We start from the raw sequence: 26459 nt of genomic DNA, 5'->3' as shown, positions 1-26459 counted from the left end.
CCCTAATTGTAAATCAATGTATATAATTTATAATCTTTTCCTATTAAGGTATATTACTAGAAGCCACTATTTCTCTCCCTGTTTTCACACACACACACACACACACACACACACACACACGGAAAATTTCTTCTAATTTGTACTATGAATTCAACCTTGTGATTTCAATTGCTAAATGAATAAACCATCACTGTCAACTCAAAGAAGGTCATCTAAAAGCAGGAAAAATCTTTGCTTTTAATACAAGATTCACCACAGTTAACATGTATAGAAATAATGACAAAAATCACACCTATTCTGTGTCCAATAGGAGATTGTCTTCATACACCAAAGTTTAGTTCACAATGTGTATTTTAACTCAACCATGAATCTCAAGCCCATGGATGGTTCCCTATTCTTATACATATAATCCACAACTGTTTTCACAAGATGGTAAAATATAGCAGTTTCATGGATTGCATCACAAAAATAACTTAGATCTAGATGAATCTTTTCGGAAGATTTTACCAAGAAGAATCATTTTTAGTGCTCTTCTAAAGCAGGGATAGAAGAAGGCATAAACCACTGGGTTGAAGGCAGAATTCAAGTACCCAAGCCAAACCAGTGCATCATTCAGAGTGGGTGGGACAGCATAGTATAGGAAAGGGTCCACTACCATGCAGAAAAAGACGGGGCACCAGCATACCAGGAAAACACCCATCAATATCCCCAAGGTCTTCGCAGCTTTTGTTTCCTTGCTTTGTGGAATTCTGTTTTTCCCTTCCAATCCAACTGGAAGATTTGTACTATTAATTGACCTTGCTTGACCTTTAGCTATGAAATAAATTCTATAGTAAACAAATAACATAACAGATCCAGGTATATAGAAAAAAGTCACGAAGGCCAGTACCGCAGAGACTTTGCTAAAGAAGACAAAACAGCCGCCCAGGTAGCCAACCTGTTTGCAATACAGCTCTTCAACTCCTTTGAAGTCCAGCTCCAGGAAGATCCTTCCAAAGGCAAAAATAGCAGGGATGCTCCAACTAACGAGGATCATCAAAAAAATAGTCAAGATGTTGATCCTGGCTTTGTATCTCAGAGGGTAGCACACAGCATAGTAGCGGTCGATGGAAATGAAGGCTAAGTGGAAAATGGATGCTGAGCTCAGAATAATATCCGTGCTGGTGTGAAGTTTACAAAAGATTTCTCCAAAATACCAACAGTGTTCAACCGTTCTCACCATGCTGTAGGGCATAACCAGACAGCCGAGGAGAAAGTCCACAGTGGCCATGGAATGAAGGAGCCAATTGGTGGGAGTATGAAGTTGCTTGAAATGGGATATAGAAATTATTACTAACAGATTGCCAACCAGAGTGGCCAGAATTATGAGTGACATTAAGCTGTACAGGACAGCACGGACATCTCGTGGCCAGTTGCTGCTCGTGTGGGAAGTATTAATGAAGTTGTGGCACAGATACATCACTGCCAAGAACTCCACACAGGCTGATTCTTCCCTTTAGCTGCTGAGCAATCTTTCTCCAGAAGCCATAGTCAGGTTACAATCCCACCTCCTTTCGTTGTTAGAGGCACACACCTGTCCCAGAAACATGAGAGGAGCAAAAAGAAGAAGAAAAATGAGTAAGATCAGCAACTGATTAATTCCTTTAGATCATATTTCCGCATTATAGCTGAAGAATATCTGCTTTGGAAGTTTTGCTTGCCAGGTACTTTAATACTTCAATTTCTGGTAGTGCATACCTTTAATCCCAGCACTCAGGAGGCAGAGGCAGGTGGATCTTAATGAGTTCAAGGCCAGCCTCATCTACAGAGTGAGTTTCTGGACAGCCAAAATTACACATTAGAGAAATCCTGTCTCGAAGGGGAAAAGAAAAAAAAACATATACAGCACCTAGTAAGAGCTTGATGTTGTGCTGAAATATAAAGCTCAGAATGAAATAAAGTCAGCAAATAAACCTACATGTTCATAAGCCAGAGAAAAATTAAATGATGATTATTCTGTCTTAATCAGTGAATACAGACCTTGTCTGAAGAAAGACAGAATCTAGTTGGAAGGCTTACACTCTACAGGTCAGATTTAAGTTGACAGTGTATAGATTTAAAATAGCCTTTGAGTACACATTTTCCACCGATTCTCTATCAAAGTTGTTCTTAGCCAGCTTATTGCTCATTACTAAATTCGGTGATAGATCTTCCAACCACATTTTGCCTGGTATCTTGTCACTTCTTCAAAGAGATCCTTCCTGTGGCTCCTGAGTCACCACTCCTTACAACCTGGCAATCTGACAAGTTGCTCCTTTCTGTCACTGCTGCTTGACCTTCTCCTCTCACAGGCCCTGGTTCCCTTCTGCACCTTCTCTCCAGACAGTTTCTCATTTAAACTAATCTGCAAGCCAACAAGTTTCAATGCATGCATCTACCTCTTCTTCCCTCCCAACTCCCGATCAGTGTTTCCTGCTTGCTGGAAGATCTCACCTCTTAAATGTCTAGGTCAAGCTCTCTGTCTCTTTTACATCATTTGCCTGAATCTTACTCATTCTTTGTCCTGTATGTCTTGGAAATAAGAGCTCCACCTTGAGGGTGCTTGGTCCCAGAAGAATGAGTAAAGGTGTTTGCCATGGCAGCCTGGAGTTTGACTCCAGAAGCACACCTTTAGTTCCAGCTCTTGGGAGGCAGAGGTAGGCAGATCTCTATGAGTTCAAGGACAGCCTGGTCTACAGAGTGAGTTCCAGGACAGCCAGGGCTATCCAGAGAAACCCTGTCTCAAAACAACAAACAGACAAAAGGAACAATCAGTGCCCATCAGAACCTAGGACTGCTGACAGCCAATTCAGTCTGACTTCATTGAAAACTATAAATCTACGATATTCAAAGGAGACAAAAAGGACAGTTTAGAAATGCATACACACCTGATGAAAATTAAATAGTCTCCAAATGTGCAAAATGTCTATTCACTATCATGATCCTTAACTGTGGAGCTTCCAAATGTTGCGAGATCCTACCTTGCAAGGCGAGCTTACCATGCAGCTGGGGAGCAACAACTGGACTTTCCTGGACTCTCCTGCTCTGCGTTTCTCACCTTCTTCTTTAAAGATGAAGTGGTGGACAGTTTTCTGTCAATGTGACACAAGCTAAAGCCATTTGAGAGGAGGAAACCCCAATTGAGAAAATGCCTCTCTAGAAGATTGAACTGTAGGCAAGCCTGGAGAGCATTTTCTTAATTAGTGATTGATGGTGGAGGGCCCAGCCCATTGTGGGTGGAGCCATCCCTTGACTGTAGCCCTGGGTTCTATAATAAAGCAGGCTGAGCAAGCCTTCAGGAGCAGGCCAGCAAGCAGCAACCCTCCACCGCCTCTGCATCAGCCTCCAGGTTCCTGCTCAGTTTGAGTTGCTGTCCAATTTTCTTTGATGATGATGATGAACACTGCTGTGGAGGTGTAAGCCAGTTAAACCTTTTCCTCCCCAAGTTCCTTTGTCATGGTGTTTCACTGCAGCAAGAGAAACCCTAACTAGAACAGAAGCAACAGTAGAGAGCAATATTTTCTCAGTTCAGTTTGGTTTTGAATAAACAGGTATTGCCATGCGTTGTGGCGCGTGACTTTAATCAGGTGGCAGAGGCAGGTGGATCTCTGTGAGTTCCAAGCCAGCCACGGCTGTGTAGTGAGATGCTGTCTCAATAAAAATAATAAACAAACATCACAAAACTGAAGAGAATGCACAGTAAGTGAAACCCATGTCATGCTAACTTGATTCAGTCCCTGGAGCCCACTCCAAGGTGGAAGGGGCAAGCTCCACAAGGCTGTCCTCTGACCTCCACACTAGCACCGTAGCAGGGGCACACACACCATAGCAGGGGCACACACAGATGATGATTTTCTTCTAATTTGAAAAGAAGTATGTTTGCATAGTGTAAGGATTTTTTAACTAAAACAAACAAACAAACAAACAACAACAACAACAACAAAAAACCCAGGTTTAAAGCTACTGATCTAGTTCAGCATTAGAGCACTTGCCTAACATGAGTAAACCTCTGATTTCTGAGCACTAAAACTGTTAAACTTTAGCTGTTTCTTTTAGTCTGCTGGTGCCTATAATTGTAGTGCTTGGGAAATGAAAACCAAAGGACCGAGGTTAGCCTACACAGAGAGTGTGAAGCCCGCCTGGACTGCATGATATTCTATCTTAATAAATGAAAACAAAAAGTCAATTAATTAATTCAAGGAAACCTTAATATTAACCTGGAACTTACTATCCGATACTACCAGATACTTCCTAGAAAGGAAGAGGGTAAACGGGATTAGAGAAAATAAAAGTGGGGTGCCACAAAGAAGGGCAATTCATAAGTTGCTGGGTTTAAGAAACCGTAATGAACTTTGACCACACTGGCCTCTGAGGTGCTGCTGATGACAGGGTTCACTGTGTCCATCTGGTCTTGAATCTGCCATTCTCTTGCTTGGATCTCCTAAGAACCGGGGCTGCAGGAATGAGTCCCAACACATGGTTTTATTAGTATTATTTTAAAGTTTTGTAGACTCAGTGGATGTTCAGTGTAATCGTTTTTAAAAAGCAACGAAAATAGCTGAAATAGTCTGACTTTATTTCAAATATGTATCCTTAGAGTATATGGTGAATATTCAATAAAATGTTAAGTATAATTGGGCTGGTTCTTCTATCTAAAAGCATCAAGAGATAGGATGGTATCTTTTTCTTGGTGTTTTTAGGGTATTTTAAAACCCCATAAGATAAGTTTATTTATAGTATTTTGTACAAATATTTAATATGCTTTTGCGTAAGCATGAAAAGTGGTGTAATCTAAGTTCTCAGCACTGTTTTCTCAGAGATGGTGAAGTTGAAACTGAACAAATAAATACACAACAACAGAGGCAATAACAGCAAACTTGGCAATTGATTATCCTAGCTGATCACTTATTTCTCCTTTATCTATTCCATGGTGCCTTCTATGAATGCTTTACTAGCATACCCAGTAAAAAGTATTTAACAGTTTTAAATCTATTATCTGTGACTTGGTGAGTAATTATTAACACACTTAAATTGTTTCTTTTGCATGGATAATTCTTTTTGTGAACATTTGTTCTTTTATCTTTATATTTAAATCACATCTTGATAACTTTGTGAACTAAAATCATGTCTTGTTTTCCACTATGCAAATCTGGAAATAAAATTTAGTTATACATGTAATACTAATTCTATTCTAAAATATTTCACAGCTCTGTATCTCATCCTGTATCTTTTATTCAAATGCTGGAAGTATTTTTGAGCAATTCTTATTTTTAAAGGAGAAAGGAAACAAGGGTCAGGGGAAACACTGAAGTCATCATGCTTGAAAAGGAACATGACCAGAAGCAAACCATCCCCCAGTGCAGAGCAGAATGGGTGACAAAGCTCACTAGTATCTCCACACATCAACACAGACCAACAACAACAAAAAGATTTAAAAAAAAAATAGATAAAAACAATCTCCCATAGGTTACAGTGAACAGGTTTCTGCTACTCTAGCATATATGAGATACATGAGTGTTTTTTAGCTGAAACTTCTGTGAGGAAAAGCTTCTTGCATTTGTAGACCTAATAAAGAGCATGTATACACACACACACACACACACACAGATATACACAAGCACACTTGCGATAATTTGAAAATATGCCAACATTTTCTTCACAAAATAATAGTATTATAAAGACCTCAATTAATACTTTAATAATCAAGTTTCGTACTTTATTACAGGATGACAATAAGATCTATTTTAATTTTAAAACTTCTAAAATAATCTGTGAAGTTATCCTAGTAAATTCAAGCTAGCAAAGCCTGCAACTGGTTTATATGAACAGCATAGGAAAGTGTTTCCATTCTCAGTTTTCCTAGCTTTCTGTGGGTAAGAAGTCCCGTGTGAAGCACACTGTTGAAGAGTAATTTTTAAGGCAGCCTTCTTTTACTAAAGCGGCTGTTACGGAACTAAATTATAGAAACCTTCTTTATCATTGCACCGGATAATACTAAATTTTAGTTTCTGAGTAAGCACCAAGCCATTGATGGATCTCATTACCTTCGGCATGCTCTCTACAAGTAAAAGCTGGCTCCGCACACCAAACGGGAGGGTCTCTAGGGTCTGCTGCAGCTGTTGAGTATCAGCAGACCTATCTTCTCTGGATAAAATGAGTAGAGCCCATGCTGGAGCCAAAGGAGGGGCCAGGCTGTCTTCATCTGCCTCTTGCCCATCTGCTACTGACGAGAGCCCACTACTGGTTTATGATGGTGGATAGCTCGCACACACAGAATGGCACAAATATTCAAATCTGAAACAGAGAAGCTGATAATAAATCTTTCTGAAACAAGGTACCTGTGAGCTATCAATACAGCAGGAAGGCGCTTGAATTCTGAACCACCATCAGGAAGTTCGCTGTGAGCAGGCTAAATAGCCATGGTAAATATTACCACGACTCTAAAGATAACCCCAGGGATGGGCCACCCATAATCACAGCCAGCAGTGTTAGCAGAATATAAGTGAAAACACATATCCATTTTACCTGCCCTAATTGTTGATTGATCTGAAAACAAAGCACTGCTCTATTAGACTCTGTTACAAAGGAAACAGCCAGCACTCAGAAACGTGTTCATTACGGGAGCAGCTGTGAAAGACCCACCAGGTGGACTTAGAATGTACTGAAACCTAAAATAGTGTACAGTTATAAAATACCACAAAGGTACAATTCTCATGTATCAATTAATAATGACAATAGTGATATTTTCAAGCATTTACTTTAAAGCTAGAAAGAAAAACTTTATATCCTGATCCCAGTACAGATAAATATAAAAGGGAAAAAGCGAAGGAGCAAGAACTTCTATTAGAAAAACATCCCTATTTGGTTTAATCCTCTCTTATATTTGCTATTTTACTTTGTCTTTTTTTTTTTAAGTAGTGTTTTAAGCCCTATTTAGAAAATTATCTTGTTCTTGAGGTTGTAAAATCACAAATATTTGCCTATGATCTTGTTTCTATTCCTACATGTAAATTTTCTAAACTGATTATTTTGTCAGGCCAGAAGCAGGGTTTCTCATCATTTGAGACCGTGACTTGGGAAGCACATGATGCTAGGATGCAGTGACTTCTACTCCCAGATAGATAGGCTCTCAACAGCCACACCCTTCCTCTACTTCACTGTGGGGTGAAGGGTATATCCCTCTGCCCTTTGATTTGTTTTATTATTTCGTATCTGTGGGTATTTTGCCTGCATGTATGTTTGTGTACCACATGCATGAACTATCTGAGGGAGCCAGAAGAGGGCATTGGATTCCCAGAGATGGGCGTTACAGGTAAGTAGGGACCACTATGTGGATGCTGGGAATCAAACCCAGGTCCTCTGGAAGAACACAGTTCTCTTAACCTCTGACCCCAGTGCTCTTAATCACAGAGCCAATTCTCTATTCCCTTCCCTAACCTTTGATTTTGAGCTTTCCTGTTTTACTTGTTCTGGCCACATGAATATAGACAAAAAATTAAACTGTGCTATTTGGAACCTAGCTCATAGGAATGCTTGTGTGTTTCTGAATATCTTCTATGCCATGGTCCCAGTTAGCCCACTATCCAAAGAGGATCAAAGAAATGTGGAGGAGATGGAGACATGAAGAGATACAGTACATGTCAGAGCCTCCCTCCCTAGCAGCCTTCCACAGATGTGAGTGTACGTTGCTGCTTGTGATGGTTTGAATGAGAATGGTCCCCATAGACCCATAGGTTTCAATACTTGGTCCCCAGTTGATGGAACTGTTTGGGAAGGATTGGAAGGTGTGGCCTTGTTGGAGGAAGTGTATCACTAGGGAGGGGCTTTAGCGTTTCAAGAGCCCATGCCATTTCCAGTTAGCTCTTTCTGCTTCCTACTTCCCAATAAGGATGTAAGCTCTCAGCACCAGTCCATGGAGCATGCTGCCATGCTCCACTGCCATGATGGTCATAGAGTCCAATCTTCTGGAACTCTGAGCCCCAAATTAAATGCTTTCTTTTTACAAGTTGCCTTGGTTATAATGTTTTTATCACAGCAATAAAAAAGTAACTAAGACACTGTTATTTTGAGTTATTGGTTTTTGTGGTAATTCATTAAGTATCAATGGCAACAGCTAACTGGATCATTTATATTTCTGAAATAATGTCATTTGAATGAACTCAAAATACATCCACGGAGGAAAAGGATGTTGGAATAAGCACAAAATTTTAAGACAGAATTGGATTGATAAAGGATTTTAATTATTCAGTATAAATAGAAAGTTTTGAATGTATTTCTTTGTTACTATTTCTTTTCTACAAATTATAAGATGTATGGGAGAACTTAGTCGCTTTTGCAATGTTGTATAACCATCCAATGTTGATTTATGGGATAAATCAAGAACAAGTTATTGTTTGTCCACTGTGTAGATGATTCTGTACTTTCGGAGACCAGCTTCTGAGTATGTTTAGCATGGGATAATTAAAAAGGCACTCTGGTGCCTGGAATGCAAAAAGCTCTGAGCTCTATCCCTAGAACCTTCAGAAAACTGTCCATGATAGTTCATGTCTCTAATCTAGCACTTGGAAGGCAGAGACAGGATGATCAGAAATTCAAGTTAGACTCCATGAGTCCTCTGACTCCCTAATGTGTGTGTTGGGGGGGGTGTAAAAAATAAAAGAAAGAAAAGAAAAGGTTATTGTGGTCTCATATACCCTCTTAAATAATAAATATTTAGTAAAATGGACTGAGTGAGGAGAGAGTTAAGTGAAGGCAGGTATTCTCAGGTGCTTTAGTTCATTTTATTCACATTTTGTTCTAAAAAAAAAAAGTAAGAAAAGTGAGAATAAGGTTCACTACTACATAAAGTTAGACTTGGGTCCTTGATTTGTTAAGAATATGGAAAACATTTAGTAATGCCAGGAGACATATTGGGCTGTCACCAGAGGGGACTGCTGTGGTTGTGTAGGGTCCAGGGCTGACAGGTACAGCTTCTCACAATGGGATTGGGGAGGGGGGAAGGTAGTCAGGGTTAAAAAAATATTTCAGACATGTGGAAGGAAATGGAAAGTGAGAAATAAAGTAATATTTGACAGGATGAGAAGTTTAGAGTACAAGAAGGACAAAATCAAGACAAGAATGAGGGATTCTTCAGGGAAATGCAAATTAAAACTACTTGGAGATTCTATCAGTCAGAATGGCCAGGACTAATAAATCGGTACTTACTCATGTCCTCAAACAGGAAGGCACCAAGATGATGCTCAACTAGAGGCTTCAACCCTACTGACTAGTGTTCAGGGTGCTAGAAGGTACTTGGCACGTGATAATCAATACAACCCAACTACAAACCCTGATATCTATAATAGCAACCTGCCTGCAAGATACACTGGTATAATAGTGGCCCAAAAGTTATGGGAGCAACCAATCACGTTTCCTAAAAATTGGTTTTATGGCCCACTCCATGTCATGGAACTCATACCTTATACTACAAAAGTGGCTAAGAACCTGATATTATTCATTAGCTCTCGATGCACTACATGTGAAAATCCTAACTCCACACAAGAATGTGAAGATGCTATACACTATTAAAAAGTAGTGAAGCCAAATACACAGACCAGAGTGTGCTTGGTACAGATAATGGCTGTTTTCCAATGTGGGAAAGAAAGTGTTCTCACCAGTCATCACTGCAAGCAAATCAAATCCTTATGATAATGACAACTTGGACAATGCATTAAAAACTACAGAGTGATGCCCAGGTATGGTGGTGCATGCCTGTAATCCCCAGCACTTGGGGAGGCAAAGGCAGGCGGATCTACAAAATGATCCAGGACAGCCAAGTCTACATAGAAACCATATGCTGGGAAAAACAAACAAAAACCTGCAGTGTGTGTGTGTTTGTACCCACAGAGTTCTTCTTACCGTATACATTATGAGTTAGCAAATTGTTTCTAGAAAGTCAGTATCTTAAACTTTTTGGCCAATTGGACTGTGACAACAACCTAACTTTGTCTTTGTAACGTAAGAAGAGTCATAGTCAATAGGAAATGAATAGGTCTAGTAGAATCCCAATAAAACTTTATTTATAGGAAATACTGTTTCCCTGCTGAATTAGAGAATAACATAAACACTGTGAGGTCATCTACAGCCAGTCAAAGGAGGAAGACAAAAACTCAGAGTTATTTTGCTACAATACCCTTGCTTCCAGGCTGCTAAAAATATCATAAATAAGTAGGAAAGAAGTATCATTTGAAATGAAATAAAGCAAACATTGATCGAGGCAAAAATAAAGAAATAGATATCAAATTGCACAACTGCACTTGACATTTGCAGCTGGGCTTAGATGTTCTGCTGGCTTAAAAAAGTAAATAATTTCATCTCAGCAGAAATGGCATCTAAACCTCTCTATAAGCTTAGGTGTAGGAATAATTAATTATTTCTTGGAAACTGTGGCAGACATGCCTCAGGCTTCTGCAGAATCCCTTACAGGTACAGGCTTGCCTTCGATCTCTCCACCTGTCTTTCTCCATGGATTTTTCACCCACTTCTCTCCGAGACTTAAGAGCTTTCTCACACAAAGACAATGGCTGTTCACATTTTCAACAAATAAATGAAGATATCTATGCCCAAAGGTATTTGCCATTAAAAAACATAAGGAAAGCACTAAGTGTTTAATATATGAAGAAATCTCCCAGCCAGTACAGTTTTGGGCTGGTTGGAGAAAGGTTTGGTTAAAGGCTGTGATTTAAACTCTGTGATACTGCAGAGTGGAGCCTGCATGATTCACAGCTGGGTGCTCCCTCAAACAGGACACCCCCCCCCACACACACACACACGGTCATTTCTAATCCTACTGTCAATAAACCCACTGTGGTGTTCCGAAAAGCAACCCATAGAAAGACAAAGATCTCCTTGCTTTGATTTTAAAATTAGTGTGGCAATTGCTAGACACATTTTGTTAGGTTTTCAAGCAGATTCATATCATCAGGCTCTTGGTGTCCTGAAATATTATTCAGTTAGCATGGCAGTAGACTTGTTTATGGATTTGGAGAGCCTGTGCCAGAACTTATTTATTGTATCGTCTCACGTACTCTTTAGGCCAGTCCCGAGGTTCTGGAAGCGCTGTCCCCAATTTAGAATGAGACTGGTGCTCAACGCGACTTAACAATAGATTGTACAATAAGGTAGAAGTCCAGCAATCAAGGCAACCCTGGCTCTACCTCACACCTCTTTGTGGAGTCACCTCATTCTCCCACTTGTGGAAATGACTACAGCCATCCAGAGTCAGCCACCCTTGATGAGCTCAGGGGAGACGGCTCAGTCTCCGAAGAGCTCTGGACTTGGACTATAGACTACAGGAAATAGACCTCCCACTGAAGGCACTGTGGCACTGTGTTCCTCTGACCCCAAAAGCCCAAGCTGAAGTCAGAGCTAGCCAGCCCCTCTGGCATCTTTTCTCCCTGTGGTTTGAAAAAGGCTGAGAGAATGAATGGGGAGGAGGTCCCCCCTATCAGTGACTTGGAAAGGGACACGGTGGAGATGAGGGAGGGAGGGACTGGGAGGGAATGAGGGATCGGGACACGGCTGGGATACAGAGTTAATAAAATGTAAAAAAAAAAAAAGAATGGGAAGATAGAAAAACCTGGAGGGGACTGGATCTCCACAAGAAGAGCAATAGAAACAAAAATTTTTGGTCCAGGGATCTTTTCAGAGACTGATACTCCAACCAAGGACCATTCATGGAGATAATATAGAACCCCTGTACAGATGTAGCCCATGGCAGATCAGTCTCCAAATGGGCATCTTAGTAAAGGGAACAGGGACAGTCTCTGACATGAACTCAGTGGCTGACTCTTTGATCACCTCTCCCTGAAGGGGAACAGAATTACTAGGCCACAGAGGAAGACAATGCAGCCAGTCCTGATAAGACCTGATAGGTTAGGGTTAGATGGAATCAGAGAAGTACTGCCCCTATCAGTGTACTGGGAAGGGTCATGGGAGAAGAGGGAGGGAAGGTGGAATTGGGAGGGGATGAGGGAGGAGGCTACAGCTGGGATACAAAGTAAATAAATTGTAATATATAAAAAATTAATAAAAAATAAAAGAACAACAAAATTTTAAAAAGTTAAAAAAAAAAAGAAAAAGAAAAAGGCTGAGAGAAACCAAGGTGCCAATCCAGGAAAGCCGGCTTTCCACAGTGTGCTATCCACATCTCTCTTGCAGCTTAGAAACCTGTAAGGTTAAGAGGAAAAAAAAAAGCCTTCAAAAATTCCACTGAGTTGACCGTTTTGTCATGGGAACTGCCTGGTGGTTTGTGTATCCAGCGAGACCCCCTGAAAACTAATTTTTTTTCTTTGCAAGCAGTTTTCAGGGATTAGGGATAGGGGTGGGGGATCGTGTTCACTTCCCCTCTCAGGGCCCCTTGAGACCTATGAGGCCCTCGCATGGTGGCACTCACTCTGTGAGTTCCTATGTGCACTGGTTCCGGTTCCGTGTGTTTAAAGGCCTTCTTTCCTTAGTGTCTTCCACCCCCTCTGGCTCTTGCAATCTTTCTGCTTCCTCTTCCACAGGGTTCCCTGAGCTCTGAGGGGAGGGATTTGACGGAGACATCCCATTCAGGACTGAGCATTCCGAGCTCTCTCATCTCTGCACACTGCCCAGCTGTGGGGTCTCCACATTTGGTCAAGCAGGACATTGCTCTTAACTAGATGTTAACAGCCAATTAAATAAAATGGTATAGGTTTCATTTACAAAACAGTATCTGAAATTGTCCTAATCACTAAAGGTATTGTAATATATTTTCCTGGCAATCTTTGAAAGGCAATTTGACATCTTTCTCTTGTCACATGTGTTCTTGGGAAGCTAATTCCAGGCTATCAGATTATTTTCTCACTACAGTGTTTTTATAATTAAATTTTACAATACCTACTTTCTCAGTACCGAGTGCACATAATAACAGGAATCTTGATTTATTCTCACTCATGTTGTAACAGCAAATAAACCCTCAATTAGTTGCTTTGGTAAAGCAAGATAAAATTTTACCATGGATGGGAAGAAAGGAGTCACCTGCTTTACCACAAATTTCATTAAATTAACACCTTAGTCTGTGATACTGATATTTCCATAGCTCAATTCAAAGTTTATCCAGTTAACATGTCTACAATACACACTGCAGGAGCATTAACTCTTTATCAGATAGCTTACCACCATAGTGACAGGTGGGCCCTCTTTGCATTGGCATGGTGTCAAAGTTTGTAGAAAGTATTGATGTCTAAATAGCTGTTCAAGATGGTATCCGTGTTTGCTATCTACTGGCTCTTTTGCCAGAAAAGAAAGATTTCAAAACAGAAAATTGAAAGAATTCGCTCTTGCATTGGGGAGACGGCTCAGTCAGTAAAATCCCTGCCACGCAAGCAGGAGGACATGAGTTCACATGTTCTACACTCACAGAAAAGAGCAAGGTGTGGTCATGCATGCCTACAACCTGGTGCCGAAGAGCAGAGACAGGCAAATCCCCCAGGCTTGCCATCTGGGCAGGCTAATGGGTTCAGCAAGCTCCTTGTTAAAGGAGATACCCTACTTCAAAAACACAAGGTGGAGAAGGATTGAAGAAGACACCTAACATTGACCTCTGACCTGCAGTTAAACATGTTGACTGAACACACACGTGCACACATACACACACACACTCACACACAGACATACACGTGAGCAGGCTCACTCTGTTTTTATACACTGATTGTTCTTTATACACTATTATAAGCTTACCTTTCAGACCTAAAATGTTTTTACTCTTCATGTTAACATTTTTGTTAGTATCTCAAAACTTTATTCTCTGTGGCAAATCAGCAGATGTGATCAACTCACTTTGATCTTTATTCCAGGACATATGTGTATGTCAATATTAATCACATACTTTCTATTTAGCCCTTAGGCTGAATTCTCCCGTGCTCTGTAGCTACAAAGCTGGGGAAGGGGAATATAACTTTTCTCTCTTATAAAGATGAAGACACAACTGTGACATTGCATTAGTAACTACTGAGAACAAAATCAGTACCCTTTGGGTGAGAACACGGCTCAGAGGATCAAGCCCTGCTATGTAAGCCTGATGACCTATATTTAGAATGCCAGAACCGACATAAAAGCCAGAAACTGGGTGGAGAGATGGCTCAGAGCTTAAGAGCACTGCTTGTTCCTCCAGAGGTCCTGAGTTCAATTCCCAGAAACCATTTGGTGGGTCTATAATGAGATCTGGTGCCCCCTTCTGGCATACAGGCAGAACATTGTATACATGATTGATTAAACAAACAAACAAAATAACAAACAAATAAATGATTTTTTAAAAGCCAGGAACTGCATTGTGTGTTTTGTAATACCAGTTCTCCCATGGCTAGATGGGGAAGACACAGGGATTCTCTAGAAGCTTGGTGGCTAGTCAGTAATTCCAACAATGAATTATGAGAGCGACCCTCTCTCAAACAAGGTGGAGGTAAGGATAAAAACCCAAGGTTGTCTTACCTCTACACATTTACATCCATTCTCAAAAACAAGAATAGGCACACACACACACACACACACACACACACACACACACTCACACTCACATTCTCTTGCACCACACACAATTCTGTCATAGACACACACACACACATAGGTGCACACGCATACACAGAATCATTATTCGGGATCACTGCTGTGATTCCCTGCTCTCTTTTTCAGTTTGGCACATTTTATACTAGGAGACACAGATAACATAGTAGTGCTGTGTGGATTATCCTCCATTCAGAGATATTCTTATTTAAAGTTTGCCCTTTGTTTTGCTAAGTGGTATAATATCTGAAGACTTTGCTGTTACTGAAAGAGAACATTTAGTATCAGATTAAACATATTTTCGAAAAAGTGGCTTTCTTACTTCCTAATACTAAGCTTTTCAGTGACCTCATGGCCATCAATGTAGGAGCCATCTTCTCTGAAAGTCTGTTGGAGTCTTGGGGACAAGGCCTAGATAGACACTCTACCAAGTAAACATTTTGTCCAAATATTTAGATTTGAAAATGGGGCCATGGAGAGAACTTTGTTGGTTTTGTTGCTCTTGTTTGTTTGTTTGTTTGTTTGGACTGCTATAACAGAGAGCCAATGACTGGAGCACTTAGAGAGAACTTTATTTAGTCTCATGATTCTGGGGCCGGAAGTTCAATATGTCAGCAGGTTTGCTCTCTCCTGGCCCCTTCCTTGTTGTAGACAGCCATCTTTTCCTGTGTTCACACAGGCTTCTTTGTCCTAATTTCTTCTGAGGACATCAGTCATATTGGATTAAAGTCCATGCAAATGACTTCATTTTACCTCTTTAATTCCCAAGACACCAAAACAGTCACATTCTGGGTTCATGGGAATTGGGATTTGAACTTGAGTTAAAGGGACAGGACTTGGCCCATAAGCTAGTGTATTTAGTTAGATACTTAACAGCACAAGTGAACAAACAGATTGGAAATCTTAAGCATAGCTGAGATTCAAACCTCTCATAAATATATGTCATGATAAATTGATGTACCTCTTAACTGCAATTTTTATTTCCTCTGAAAAAGATGTGTGATCTTCATTTGGTCCAACAGCTCAGCTCCAAGACAGACCAACACTCAAAGTTTTATTAATTTTGCTGAAATGCATCTAGCATGCATGTTTCTCTAAATAGGCACTTTAGCTATTTTCTGACATCAGAGGTCACTGTTGGTCAACAGATTTTTTTCTTTATCCACCAATTTTAAATTATTCTAAACAAAATAGAAAGTGTGAAAATTCTATCAGCACAAATAATGTATGATGGGGGTTACAATCAGCAGTATTATCAGTGAGCGTGCTATGAAGTCTGAGGAAGCGTTGGATGCACAGTCCTTCTCATAGAGCCTTCCAAACAGACTGACGGTTAACACGGGGCCAGATGTCGGTTTCAGGCTAAACAAGCGCCCGTCACTTGACACCTGATGAAAACACAGAGAAATTACAAGGTCTATTTAACTTACAAAAATCCAACAGTACTAAGAAAAAGAAGGAAAGAAAGAAAGAAAGAAAGAAAGAAAGAAAGAAAGAAAGAAAGAAAGAAAGAAAGAAGAGCTTTAAACAATAGCCCACTTTTATCCTTTGAATATTCAAAATGTCCCAGGGTCTGAAGAAAATTTGAAGCCACAGAGCTGACACTGGTTTGCTCACTGTTTAATGTATGTGATCAGTGCCTGATGCTGGGTTTATCTGAGGAAAGCATCCCCATGAGTCAATAAGCTTGAAAAGTCAGAGGTAGCAGTTCACAGGCCAGTCCTTTTAGACCCACGAAGACTACTGCAAACAGAAGCAGTGAGCCGAGGTGGGCCTTGACCTGTGTCTATTACTCTGCCACTAGATCCCTACAGCCCCCAGCCTTTCATGGTGCACCCTCACCCTGCAATCACTTCTATCAGAGACCTTCCATGATGCACCCTCACTCTGAAATCACCCCTGCAAGTAAAGGAAACTGAGAGTGAGACCCACAGTCAAGGAAGAATGCTGCCTGTAAGACGCACTGGGTTCTGAAGCAAGCCATTGTTTCTGGGCTTCGGAGTTTTTCCTCATCGCGGACAACAACCATCGCTGATTTCTCTGACCTTCAGCTTTTTGTTTCTTCTTCTTTTTTTTCCTGTAAATTTCCTGGGCAATAAGCCCTAGGCCATTACTAACCTGTGGTCCCAAAGTGCTTCTCTGTTGAGACAGGTCCTGAACTAGTCGACTATCTCAGCAGACACTAAGTAACCCAGCCTTCACCATAGAGCGCCCCCAATAAGCTTTCTATCTTTATGTTTAAGGGCAAAAAGGGACATGTGAATTATATTCATTTTCAGGCAAGAAATCTAGCCTCCTCAGTTGTTTTCATGATGCTCAAAGAGAATGTTACCCTTTTCAAATGGGGATGTTTATACTGGGGAGAATTTGGGTTAAGTTTTGATGTCAAAATGCCTTCTCTTGTATTAAATTAATTGGCTATATCAAGCAAAGATGGTTGTTACCTGAAATTCCCCAGGGGCAAGCTTGACTTCACTCAGCAACACCTCAGGGAAGACATACTGGGTTCCGAAAGTGCCGCTGAGGGAGAACATTTCAAACCTGGTGGAAGCCGTGTCCACAGAACTGCCACAGGTGTGGAGACTGGTGCTTTTACACTTTAGCAGAATACAAATCTAGATAAGGAATGCAAATGGAGACATCAGCGTCAAGACGAGTGTATCTAATCACTAAATCACCAATCACTCTAACCATCTAATCACTCTACAATGTGATTTGTAGCCGTGTATCAAAATGCCATGCTGTATGCCATGGCATGTTAATTATGCCTTCAAGCTGGGTGAAGATGTTCTAATTCCTCATCAATTTGATGCTACCTACTCTAAAAAAAAAAAAATTGAAGTCATCAGACAAGCTAGACATGGTGACCTATGTCCATAATCTCAGCAACCTGAGGATGGAGGTTGAAGAACCAAGAGTTCAATAACTAATCTGAACTACGTAGTCAGGTCCACAGAACAGGAACCTGTTTTTATAACAGCGATAATAGAAGGAAGGAAAGGAATGAGAGAGGAAAAGAGAAAGGAAGAAAAGGAAAGGGGGAGAGAAGGAGGTAAGAAGGAATGAAGGGAGGGAGGGAAAGAGGAGAGCAGGGAGGGAGGAAGGAAGAAAGGGGAGAAGGGAAGAAGCCAGTTGAAATACCCTGTCCTAGAAAGCTACCTCTGCATCTTTAGCTGGTAAGTGTCTCTTCCTCATTTGGTCACCTGCCTTACTGCTAAATAACTTCACACTTAATAATAAAGTACTCCAGTCCTCAGTGCTTCCTGTACTGCACGGTCAGAGGAATCAACTATTGTTATGTTGTTGGGCGTTGGTCTGATGCTTGTATTTTGATGCTAATTACTGCCCCTCAAGAGCTGGCTACTTCCGGATACATCTATCCTTTTTGTGTAAACCTGCCTAAGACATTATTTCTAATTGGTTGATTAAAAGTCCTAAAACCTGGACAGGGTAGAATGCGGTAGACATGGCAGAGGTTCCAGGCTTTGGGAACAGGAGAATCATGGAAAACAGAAAGACAGACAGGAAAAGAGGAGAAAGGAGGGTTAATATGGAGAAGGAACCATGTGAGCCAGGAGGAAGGACTCCAATAGTGGCGTGGAAAGGCCCAGAAGAAGAATACAGGCAAGTATTTATAAGATTATGAATGGAGAGTAGCCCAGATGAGGATGGTTGAGGTGGATGGCATTGGATGGGGGCTGGGAAATGGATGGTGAGGTTATTGAGACAGCACAGGCAAAGTATCTGCCCGGCCCAAAGTAAATAAGGCAATTATAAAAATCTAACAGGTGTCTGGTCCTATTCATTGTGATAGTGGGTTAAATAACACTGCCACAATCATTATATAGCCCAACACCATTTTATTTACAACAACAATATGTAGATGCATAAAAGAAACCTTTATACTCCCCTTCTTCTCACAGGCACCAACTCTGGAAGTTTCCCTGGATCTTCAGGTTAGATACTCTTGATACTCTTCCAGCAAAAACACACACTATGTTCCATCCTGCCTCTGCCCCAGCGGAACTATCCTCTCATGTGTCTTTCTACTCCACTAGACATGGTGTTTTCCAAGTGTGGGCTTGACACTCAGTGTCACAACATTAACACTGTTGTGCAACTACTACATATATATATTCAAATGTTTGTGAAAAGGAACAAGTGCGGCTGGTATGTTTACACAGTAAATAAAATGTCACCCAGTAGGCACAGTTCCGGCATCCGGGGCTATTGGTCTCAAGTATGTGAATAATGAGGCATGTTCTGACCTTGATGAAGCCAAGCAGAGGATATTCAGAAATGAGGTTATGGCAGGGCATGGTGGTGTAATCCCAGCACTTAGGGAGGCAGAGGAAGGCAGATTCTGTGAGTTCAAGGCCAACCTGATCTACAAATGGAGTCCAGGACAGCCAAGGCTATACAGAGAAAACCTGTCTCGAAAAACCAAAAAAAAAAAGGAAGAAAGAAAGGAAGGAAGGAAGGAAGGAAGGAAGGAAGGAAGGAAGGAAAAAGAAAAATGAGGTTATGTGACAAGCATCTTTTATGGCAAAGATAACTCAAAAGTGCTATGAAAGGGGAGAATGTAGGAGCCACCATCAAGGAAGGAATAACATTTTGTTAACATGCACAAATTTTATAGATGATACAAATTGGAGGTAAATGTTAGAAGCATCTTAATATGCAGACACGCAGGGCATGAGTGAGTAGAGGGTTACAGGGGAGAAACCACGTATCAAGACTTCTTGGGTCTCCTATACTTAAAGCATTTTATTTGTCAGCTAGTGTTTTGTGAGGAACTTTCAGCAAGAGTCTCATAATCAGAAGAAGCACTGTAACATATTATGTAGCAGTGCGTGGAATGGATTAGAGAGAGCAGAAACTGTGAGCAAAGAGCCGGATTAGGAGCCTGCGTAAGAAGTCTGGCCCTGCTGTAAGACCTCTCTCTTCCTGCTACAGCCTGGAAGATGTTCTGCTAAGCAATCTCAGGGGACAACTCCATCTATACCAAGCACTGAGTACATATGTTCCATTCTCAATAAAAGTGTAAGCAAAATAAGCCCTTTTCTCCCTGTGGTCTGAGTAAGAATGGCCCCACAGGCTCACGGATCTGAATGCTTGGTCACCAGGGAGTGACACTATTTGAAAGGATTTTGAGGTGTGACCTTTTGCAAGGGAGTGTGTCACTGGGGGTGGGCTTTGCGCTTTCAAAAGCCTCGGCCAGGCTCAATGACTCTCTTCCTGCAGATCCACATGTAGAACCCTTAGCAACACTTCCCCAGCACCGTGTCTGCCTGCTCGCCAACTCTCCCCACCATGACAATAGACTAAACCTCTGAAACTGTAAGCAAGCCCCAATTAAATGCTTTCTTTTACATGACTTGCCTTGGTCATGGCGTCTCTTCACAGAAACAGGACAGTGACCAAGACTCTTCGCAACTTGCTTTTGATCGTGATGTTTCATCCCAGCAATAACAACCCTCACCGAAATATTTCCCGAAGTGAGGTGTCCGCATACTGCGCTACAAACAATCCCCACTGATTACCTGCCATTCCGTTTGGCCCAGCCGTGAGCGTTGGATCTAGAATCTCCGGGTTGCAGACATTACCTGCAGGTGGTACCGTCCTTCCACCGTGTGCAACCCATCAAATGCCCCAAAGGCATAAACTTCATCCTCTCGCTTCTCCAACATCCGGTAGCTTAGATGACAGCAGAGAGCGTTCTGGCAGACAGTGTAGTTCCCTGCGATTCCTTTGAGCTCCACAAAGGTAAACTCATCAAAAAAAACAGCGCTCCGAAATTCCTGGTTTTCTTTTGGGGGTGCTTCCACGCTGCTGGCGTAGGAAGTCCAGTTCACTGCGGAGTGCCGTGGGTGGGACTCCAGCTGTGCCAGAAGAAGTTTGCCCTCGTTGGTCTTCCTATCGTAGTGAAAGGCCCTTGGAGAATCTGGTGCGTAGATGCCGCTTCCTAGAAACACAGTTGGAACAGGGAAAGAGAATTTGTGGCTGTCACTGGTATCTAAAATTCATAGTTTCACTCCCTCTAAGCGATATATTTCACTAATTCCCATAATATATGCTGACTAGACCATCGGAAATCCAATAGGACATGATAATAAAGACATTTAAACCAAAGCAAACAAATTAAAAAAAAAGACATTTAGAAAGAAGAGTTTCACATAAGTTGGAAATTTAAAAAATGAATTAAAGGTATATATTTAAGTTGAATAATCTATCAAATGGGGGCATATGTTATTTTGATGTTTATTATTTTTATCTCCTTTGGGTTGTTTGTTTGTTTCTGTTTTTGTTTTCTTTCTCTCTTTTTGAGACAGGGTCCAGGCTGGCCTCCAATTCACTATGTAGCCCAGGCTGGCTATGAACTCAGGATCCCCCGTCTTAGTCTTCTAAGTGCTTGGATTACGGCTGTGCACCATCCCACAATTCACCTAAAAACTGAATGGGCACCATATGACCAACTAAATATTCAAAATTAGGAGTAGGGTTAAAGATCAGTGGCTGCTCTTCCGCCGAATCTGGGTTCAATTCCCAGCACCTACATGGTGGCTCACAACTCTTTACCACTCCAGTTCCAGGGAATCCGATGGCCTTCGAGGGTATTGCATACATCTGTTGCACACAAAATGCATGCAGAGATATATAAAACAAATCAATAAATCTTTACCAAATATTTTCTCTAAAAAGACTACATTAGCTTTAAAACCTCAGGAGTTGAAAAATTTTCCTAATTTTTTAAAATGTCCTTTCTAACCAAAGTGTAAAGACCAAATATTTCCTACCTGTCATTCTCCTTGAAGGATTGTGTAGGTTGGCTGCAAGAAAATTGACCCCCATGCCCATAGCCCAAGCTGAGTGGAATTCAATGGCTGCCAAATGAGGTAGAACATCCATCCAGGCAGTTGGGAAGAGTATGGTGTCCACCTGGAACTGTGTCACCAGGGTGACAGCAGGGTCATGGAAGAGAATATCGAAGCATGTGAAGATGCCAAACTTTCCAAACGGGGTGTCGAAAGTTACCAACTCGGCCTCTGTGGGTGCATTGAATTGTTCTTCTCCCATGAAAAGGTTTTGCTGTGATAAGCAAACAATGCAGGGAAGTGAAAGTCTAGGAAGCACCCGGGGATATTTCTGTGCGTGTGACATGCGTTCATTCAATAGCGCACGTGTGGTCTACGGCCATTGTCTCTATCGGAGCAGCCCCTCAGAGAATCAGGGCCACTTCAGTGGAATGGGGCTAGCGACAACCTTCACAGCACAGAGGATGTGGACCGGCACACTTGACTCAAATCTTACAAAGTACCCCTGAAACAGACGACCGTCTGCAAAACACCTCACTATGTGCAAAGGACTGTGCTGCTTTCTCAGGACTAAAAGTATTCCACAAAGCCTTTTTTTCAGTTCACCTGTGACTGGTTACCTTGGCAGTGTTTTAAAAGCCAAAGCCCAAGAGAAGGCAGAGTAGTTCAGTGAAGGCGGCTCCCAGCCCACCTGACATCTGCCTGGGTTGCTGGATGCCCTGGGAATGCCTTGTAGGAACCGATCTGTGCTGTCACAACTCTCCCTCTAAAGGATGTTTATTATTGTAGATGATAGTCGTTCTCCTACTCGCTTTTATTTGCTACCTGTTTAATTAATTAACTGATTGACTGACTGATATTACCTTATGGTATCGTGCGACCAGTTTGCCCTGGGAATCGAACACCACATCGGTGTTGTACTGGAGGCGGCCATCGGCAGGGCACCTCAGGTCGCTGGTGTTGCACGTCTTCTTATCTCCCATGTTTGCAACAACATAGATCGAGTTGTTCTTGGCCAAGCAGCTGAGCCTCTGCTGCACGGGGGTGGAGCCAAATCTGGCAGACGTCCATTGGGAGAGAAGTTTTTTTTTAAATCTGGATTAACTTTTAACAAAAATCCATGGGTTCTGTATAACTGTGTATACAACAATTGCAAATAATAAGTAGGGAGAAGGGTTAAGACAACAAAAGACTTCCAAGGACAGCAACGATGGCAATTTGGCAGTAGACAGTTATTCTGGGGATAAGAACACAGCCATGCATATTTTTGAATCATAATAGATGTCAGATCTGTAGTTACAGATGCGGTTGAATGTTCATTTTAGAATGTCTGCAGCATCCTCTGGATATCATAAAGCAAACCTTTCCGTGTTCTGTTCATGAAACAAGGCCCGATAGGAGCATCCTGAAACACTTTAAATTCCTAAATCAAAATTTAGAACTAGAAGAATGCTGGGAGATAGCAGAACAGAGAACACTCTGGAGTCTGACTCCCTACCCAGACAACAATTGCACTGCAGAGGCTGTCCTGACTATTCTGGAATCCTGTAGTCCATTCCAAGGCCCAGAAGGTAAACTGTAATTAAGTTTGTCAACTCTGTTCTAATTAGCAGTGGCTCCCCTGCTATCTTGCAACCTTATCGCCTTCTGGCTACCTGAAGTAAGAAAGACTGCTCTGCCCTGCCTAGCCACCACGCTGTGTGATGTTGCCACAGGCCTAAAGAACGAGGTCAGATGACCGTAGATTAGGACGTCGGAAACTCTTGAGTCTCCTCTGACGTTGGCTATCTTAGCTCTCCGGTGATGGCAGCAGAACTCTGGCTGACACAGGCAAACCAAGTGAGTGGAAGTTCATAACTGAATTTTCCATGTTTTTCATCTTCGAGAATTTCTTTGTTTATACAGTGAGGTATGATCATATCTGCCCTCCCTGTCACCACCACTCCTCCCCCTGGTATGCCTCCCCCACCACTGTTTCCTCACCTGTTTGGGTTATCACAGGGGATCCAGTTCACTTGAGGATCTGGGATATCCTCCAAGTATGGGTAGAGGGTATCCCTGGTGAAACGGATCCCATAGATGCCATCTTCTGGAGTCACGATAATGTGTGCACCCTGTTAAAAAAGGAGTTAAAACACTTCTGGAGCAGACAAACTATCAGAGGTGGGCCACAAGAAGAGCTGAGGGATTAAGTGTGCCAGGCTGTGTGTGGTAGAGATGCCCAGTGAGTTGAGGCCAGCCTAGAATGCATGGCAAGCTCTGGGACAGGTAGAACTAAGCAGAGATATCTTATATCAAACACACACAGAGGGAAAGAGGAAGATTGAGGGGAGAGATTAAGTGGCAAATAACAAGTTGGGTACTTTTATCTTATTCTTCTGTTTCTTTCTACTTTTCTTTTCCCAAGCTTTTTTGTTGGTTTGTTTTGAGATGGGATCTCATGGAGACGGGATCTCAGCTTGGCCTCCAATTCACTGTATAGTTTAGAATTACCTTAAATTCCTCATCCTCCTGCCTCCACCTCCCAAGTGCTAAGATTGCAAGTATATATTTGGTTTCCCCAAGCACTTTAATTTTCTAATCCTGCCATTATCATATCAGTGACTTTTTTTTTTATGGACAGTAACAACTGTCTAAGCCATTAACAGCTCTGTAACACCCAATCCCATTAATTATAAACCTACTTCTTCCCCCCAAATCAACCCCTCTTTGAACTTTGGTCAGTTGGGCCTGGCTGAGTCTGGATTGATTTATAACTCAGTTCCTGTTTAGTACCTCTTCTGTCTCAGAATTCTCTTAGCAAAGGTGACTCCTGCTCCTCAGGAGGAAGGGCAGCATGTACAGGTCAGCTAGCCTATTCCTAGCCTAATCTCCTAGCCAGCGAGGCATTCTGAGATTGGAGAGCGACCTTGAAGATTGCTTATGGCCTTTACACAGTTGGACTAAGGGTGAAATACAATATTAACATGTAATAATATTTTAAGTTTTAATATGATACATATATGATACACATCACACACACACACACACACACACACATATATGGAGACTGGGTCTCACAGTATATGTTCACCTGGTTGGCCTGGGGCTCACAGGGATCTACCTGCCTCTGCTTTCGGCTTACAGGGATTGAAAGCATGTGCCACTACACACAGTGATGTGTTCATACTTATTACTATAACCATACTTTCTATGACCCTGGTCTATAGCTGACCTATTAGTGTCTTTCTTAAACCCGACTGTCTGAAGCACACTTACATTGTGAAGTTGGCTTTGAACTTCACACTTCATCCAACCCAAGGATGTGAGCAGACATACTGTGTTAGTGAAATTAAATGAAATTAAATGTTAGTGAAATTAAAATTGATGACTATGATACTCAGTGTCAGGAGTTTGCAACCAGTTAAATTGTTTCAGACTGTAAACTGCAAGTCTGTGGCCATGCACTCTGAACACCCCAGATCTTGTCAGATTGTAAAGTTATCAGAACCCTACAAACTAGAGCACAGGATACGCTGAAGCTATTATAGTAAAAAGAAAGAAAGAAGGGAGGGAGGGAGGGAAGGAAAGAAAGAAGGAAGGGAGGGAGGGAAAGAAGGAAGAAAAAGAAAAGAAAAGAAAGAAAAAGGAAAGGAAAGGAAAGAAAGGGGAGTGGCTGGAGAGATGGCTAAGGGCTGAGATCACACAGGTCTGAGATCACTCTTCGAAAGGACGCAGGTTCAAGTCCGGGCACCCATGGAGCTGCCCACAGCCGCCTGGTAGAGTTCCAGGAGACCTAGTGCTTCTCACCTCTGTGGGCACCAGGCACACACACATTGCATACAGGGAAAACACTCATGCACATAAAATAATCTTTTTTTTTTTTTCAAAAAGAGAATAGCAAGCGGCCCCTGCCGTGCTTGTAATCTACCCCTTATGTTTAGCAGAAAGGGAAAACAAAAATGCCTACTCTTTAGTTCCTCAAAGTCCTGCTTAAATAATGAGCAAAATGTTCTCAAACTCTGTTCCCTCCCTTTACTGGAGGTGTAATAGCGTCTTTAATAATGTTGGGGTGAAAAGATTCTAGTTGTAAGCCAAAGCACCCCGCATGCAAACGCGGTAGGCGGAACAGACCGCGTCCCCTGAAACCCAGCCCCGCCCCTCCCGCGCACTCCCCCGCCCCCATCCTCAGGACCTGGTACTCGGGAGGGATGGGAGAGGATACCTGCTTTGCCGCTGATACGATCGCTCCTTCCAGAATATCCAGATTCTGGTTCATTAAGGCCAGTGCCTTACTGGGAGACACGGGCAACGCGGCGTCACTAGGCGAGATCACCGCATGCTCATAAACAGCTGCAACGAAAGTGTCCAGAGAGCTGGCTTTTAAGACACTGAAGAGAGAAAACGCGGCACACGCCAGCCACCAAGACCGGCTCATGCTGGAGTCCAAAGGCTGCGCAAAGCCGAAGCGTGGGTTGCTGTTTATATAAAGAAAGCGCGGGTCACGTGGTTCCCAGACCTTGGTGTCTTCACAATATACTTTAAAGGTTAATTTTAAGAAAACTTTGTCCCTTAAAGCAACAATTCCAGAAATGCCCTTGATTCTTTGGTCTGGAATGCCAGAAGGGACCGGAGGCTATTTATTTCCTCCTAAAGGAGCCCCACCCATTGCCTGCTGGTCACATGTGAGGGTGGATCTCGAGTTCCAGTCTAGTCCCTTCTGGTGAAAAGCTTTGGAACGGTATCTCTAGATTTTCGGGGTAGAAGTGGGTTATATTGGTCTCCCAGTTCCATCCCATCTCCAAACGGATTTTATGATTATCCCTTCAGCGGGGGACTTTACAGTAGCTTGCTCTGTGGAAGCCCATTGTGGAAAGCTACTTCTGTAGCTAGGTGGACACCCACCATTCCAAACTACCCAAGGGATAAGAGTTTATCCAGCTGGGCATGTCAGTCACCTGGCCAGAGGCCTGCCCCTCAGGAAGGCAGATTCGCTTTAAGGCATGCTAAAGGGACAGGAGGAATAATTATCCCTTAAAGAAATAATATGCTGAGTGTCCATCCCTGCGGGCAGTTGCTCCA

The 26459-nt window shown here is 42.0% G+C and overlaps 2 protein-coding genes across 2 annotated transcripts; both read right to left on the bottom strand.

Annotated features, from left to right (window-relative positions):
- Positions 1–377: 377 nt before the first annotated feature.
- On the bottom strand, positions 378–1459 carry Taar1 (trace amine associated receptor 1). Its single transcript, XM_021663102.2, has one exon. The coding sequence runs from the start codon at positions 1457–1459 to the stop codon at positions 461–463; it is 999 nt and encodes a 332-aa protein (XP_021518777.1). The 3' UTR covers positions 378–460.
- Positions 1460–15134: 13675 nt separating this feature from the next.
- LOC110565420 (pantetheinase) lies at positions 15135–25990 on the bottom strand. The gene is made up of 7 exons (XM_021663108.2): positions 25603–25990; positions 23382–23512; positions 22262–22454; positions 21381–21672; positions 20190–20548; positions 17028–17198; positions 15135–15971 (listed from the first exon to the last, which is right to left on the bottom strand). The coding sequence occupies exons 1-7, from the start codon at positions 25813–25815 to the stop codon at positions 15795–15797; spliced, it is 1536 nt and encodes a 511-aa protein (XP_021518783.1). The 5' UTR covers positions 25816–25990; the 3' UTR covers positions 15135–15794.
- Between the last annotated feature and the right edge of the window lie 469 nt (positions 25991–26459).

Source organism: Meriones unguiculatus, chromosome 20 (genome assembly GCF_030254825.1).
Source record: "Meriones unguiculatus strain TT.TT164.6M chromosome 20, Bangor_MerUng_6.1, whole genome shotgun sequence".
Classification (NCBI taxonomy): domain Eukaryota; kingdom Metazoa; phylum Chordata; class Mammalia; order Rodentia; family Muridae; genus Meriones; species Meriones unguiculatus.
Note: the sequence above shows the minus strand (reverse complement) of the source record. Positions and strands in the feature narration are given on the sequence as shown.

What these genes read in the sequence shown, in the direction of transcription:
- Taar1 (XM_021663102.2), bottom strand. Translation starts at nt 1,459, where the DNA reads ATGTATCTGTGCCACAACTTCATTAATACTTCCCACACGAGCAGCAAC.
- LOC110565420 (XM_021663108.2), bottom strand. Translation starts at nt 25,815, where the DNA reads ATGAGCCGGTCTTGGTGGCTGGCGTGTGCCGCGTTTTCTCTCTTCAGT. An exon ending in TCGTATCAGCGGCAAAGCAG is followed by an intron (nt 23,513 to 25,602) that starts GTATCCTCTCCC and finishes CTTTTTTAACAG; the next exon opens with GGTGCACACATTATCGTGAC. An exon ending in AAGGACGGTACCACCTGCAG is followed by an intron (nt 17,199 to 20,189) that starts GTAATGTCTGCA and finishes TTCCTTATCTAG; the next exon opens with ATTTGTATTCTGCTAAAGTG.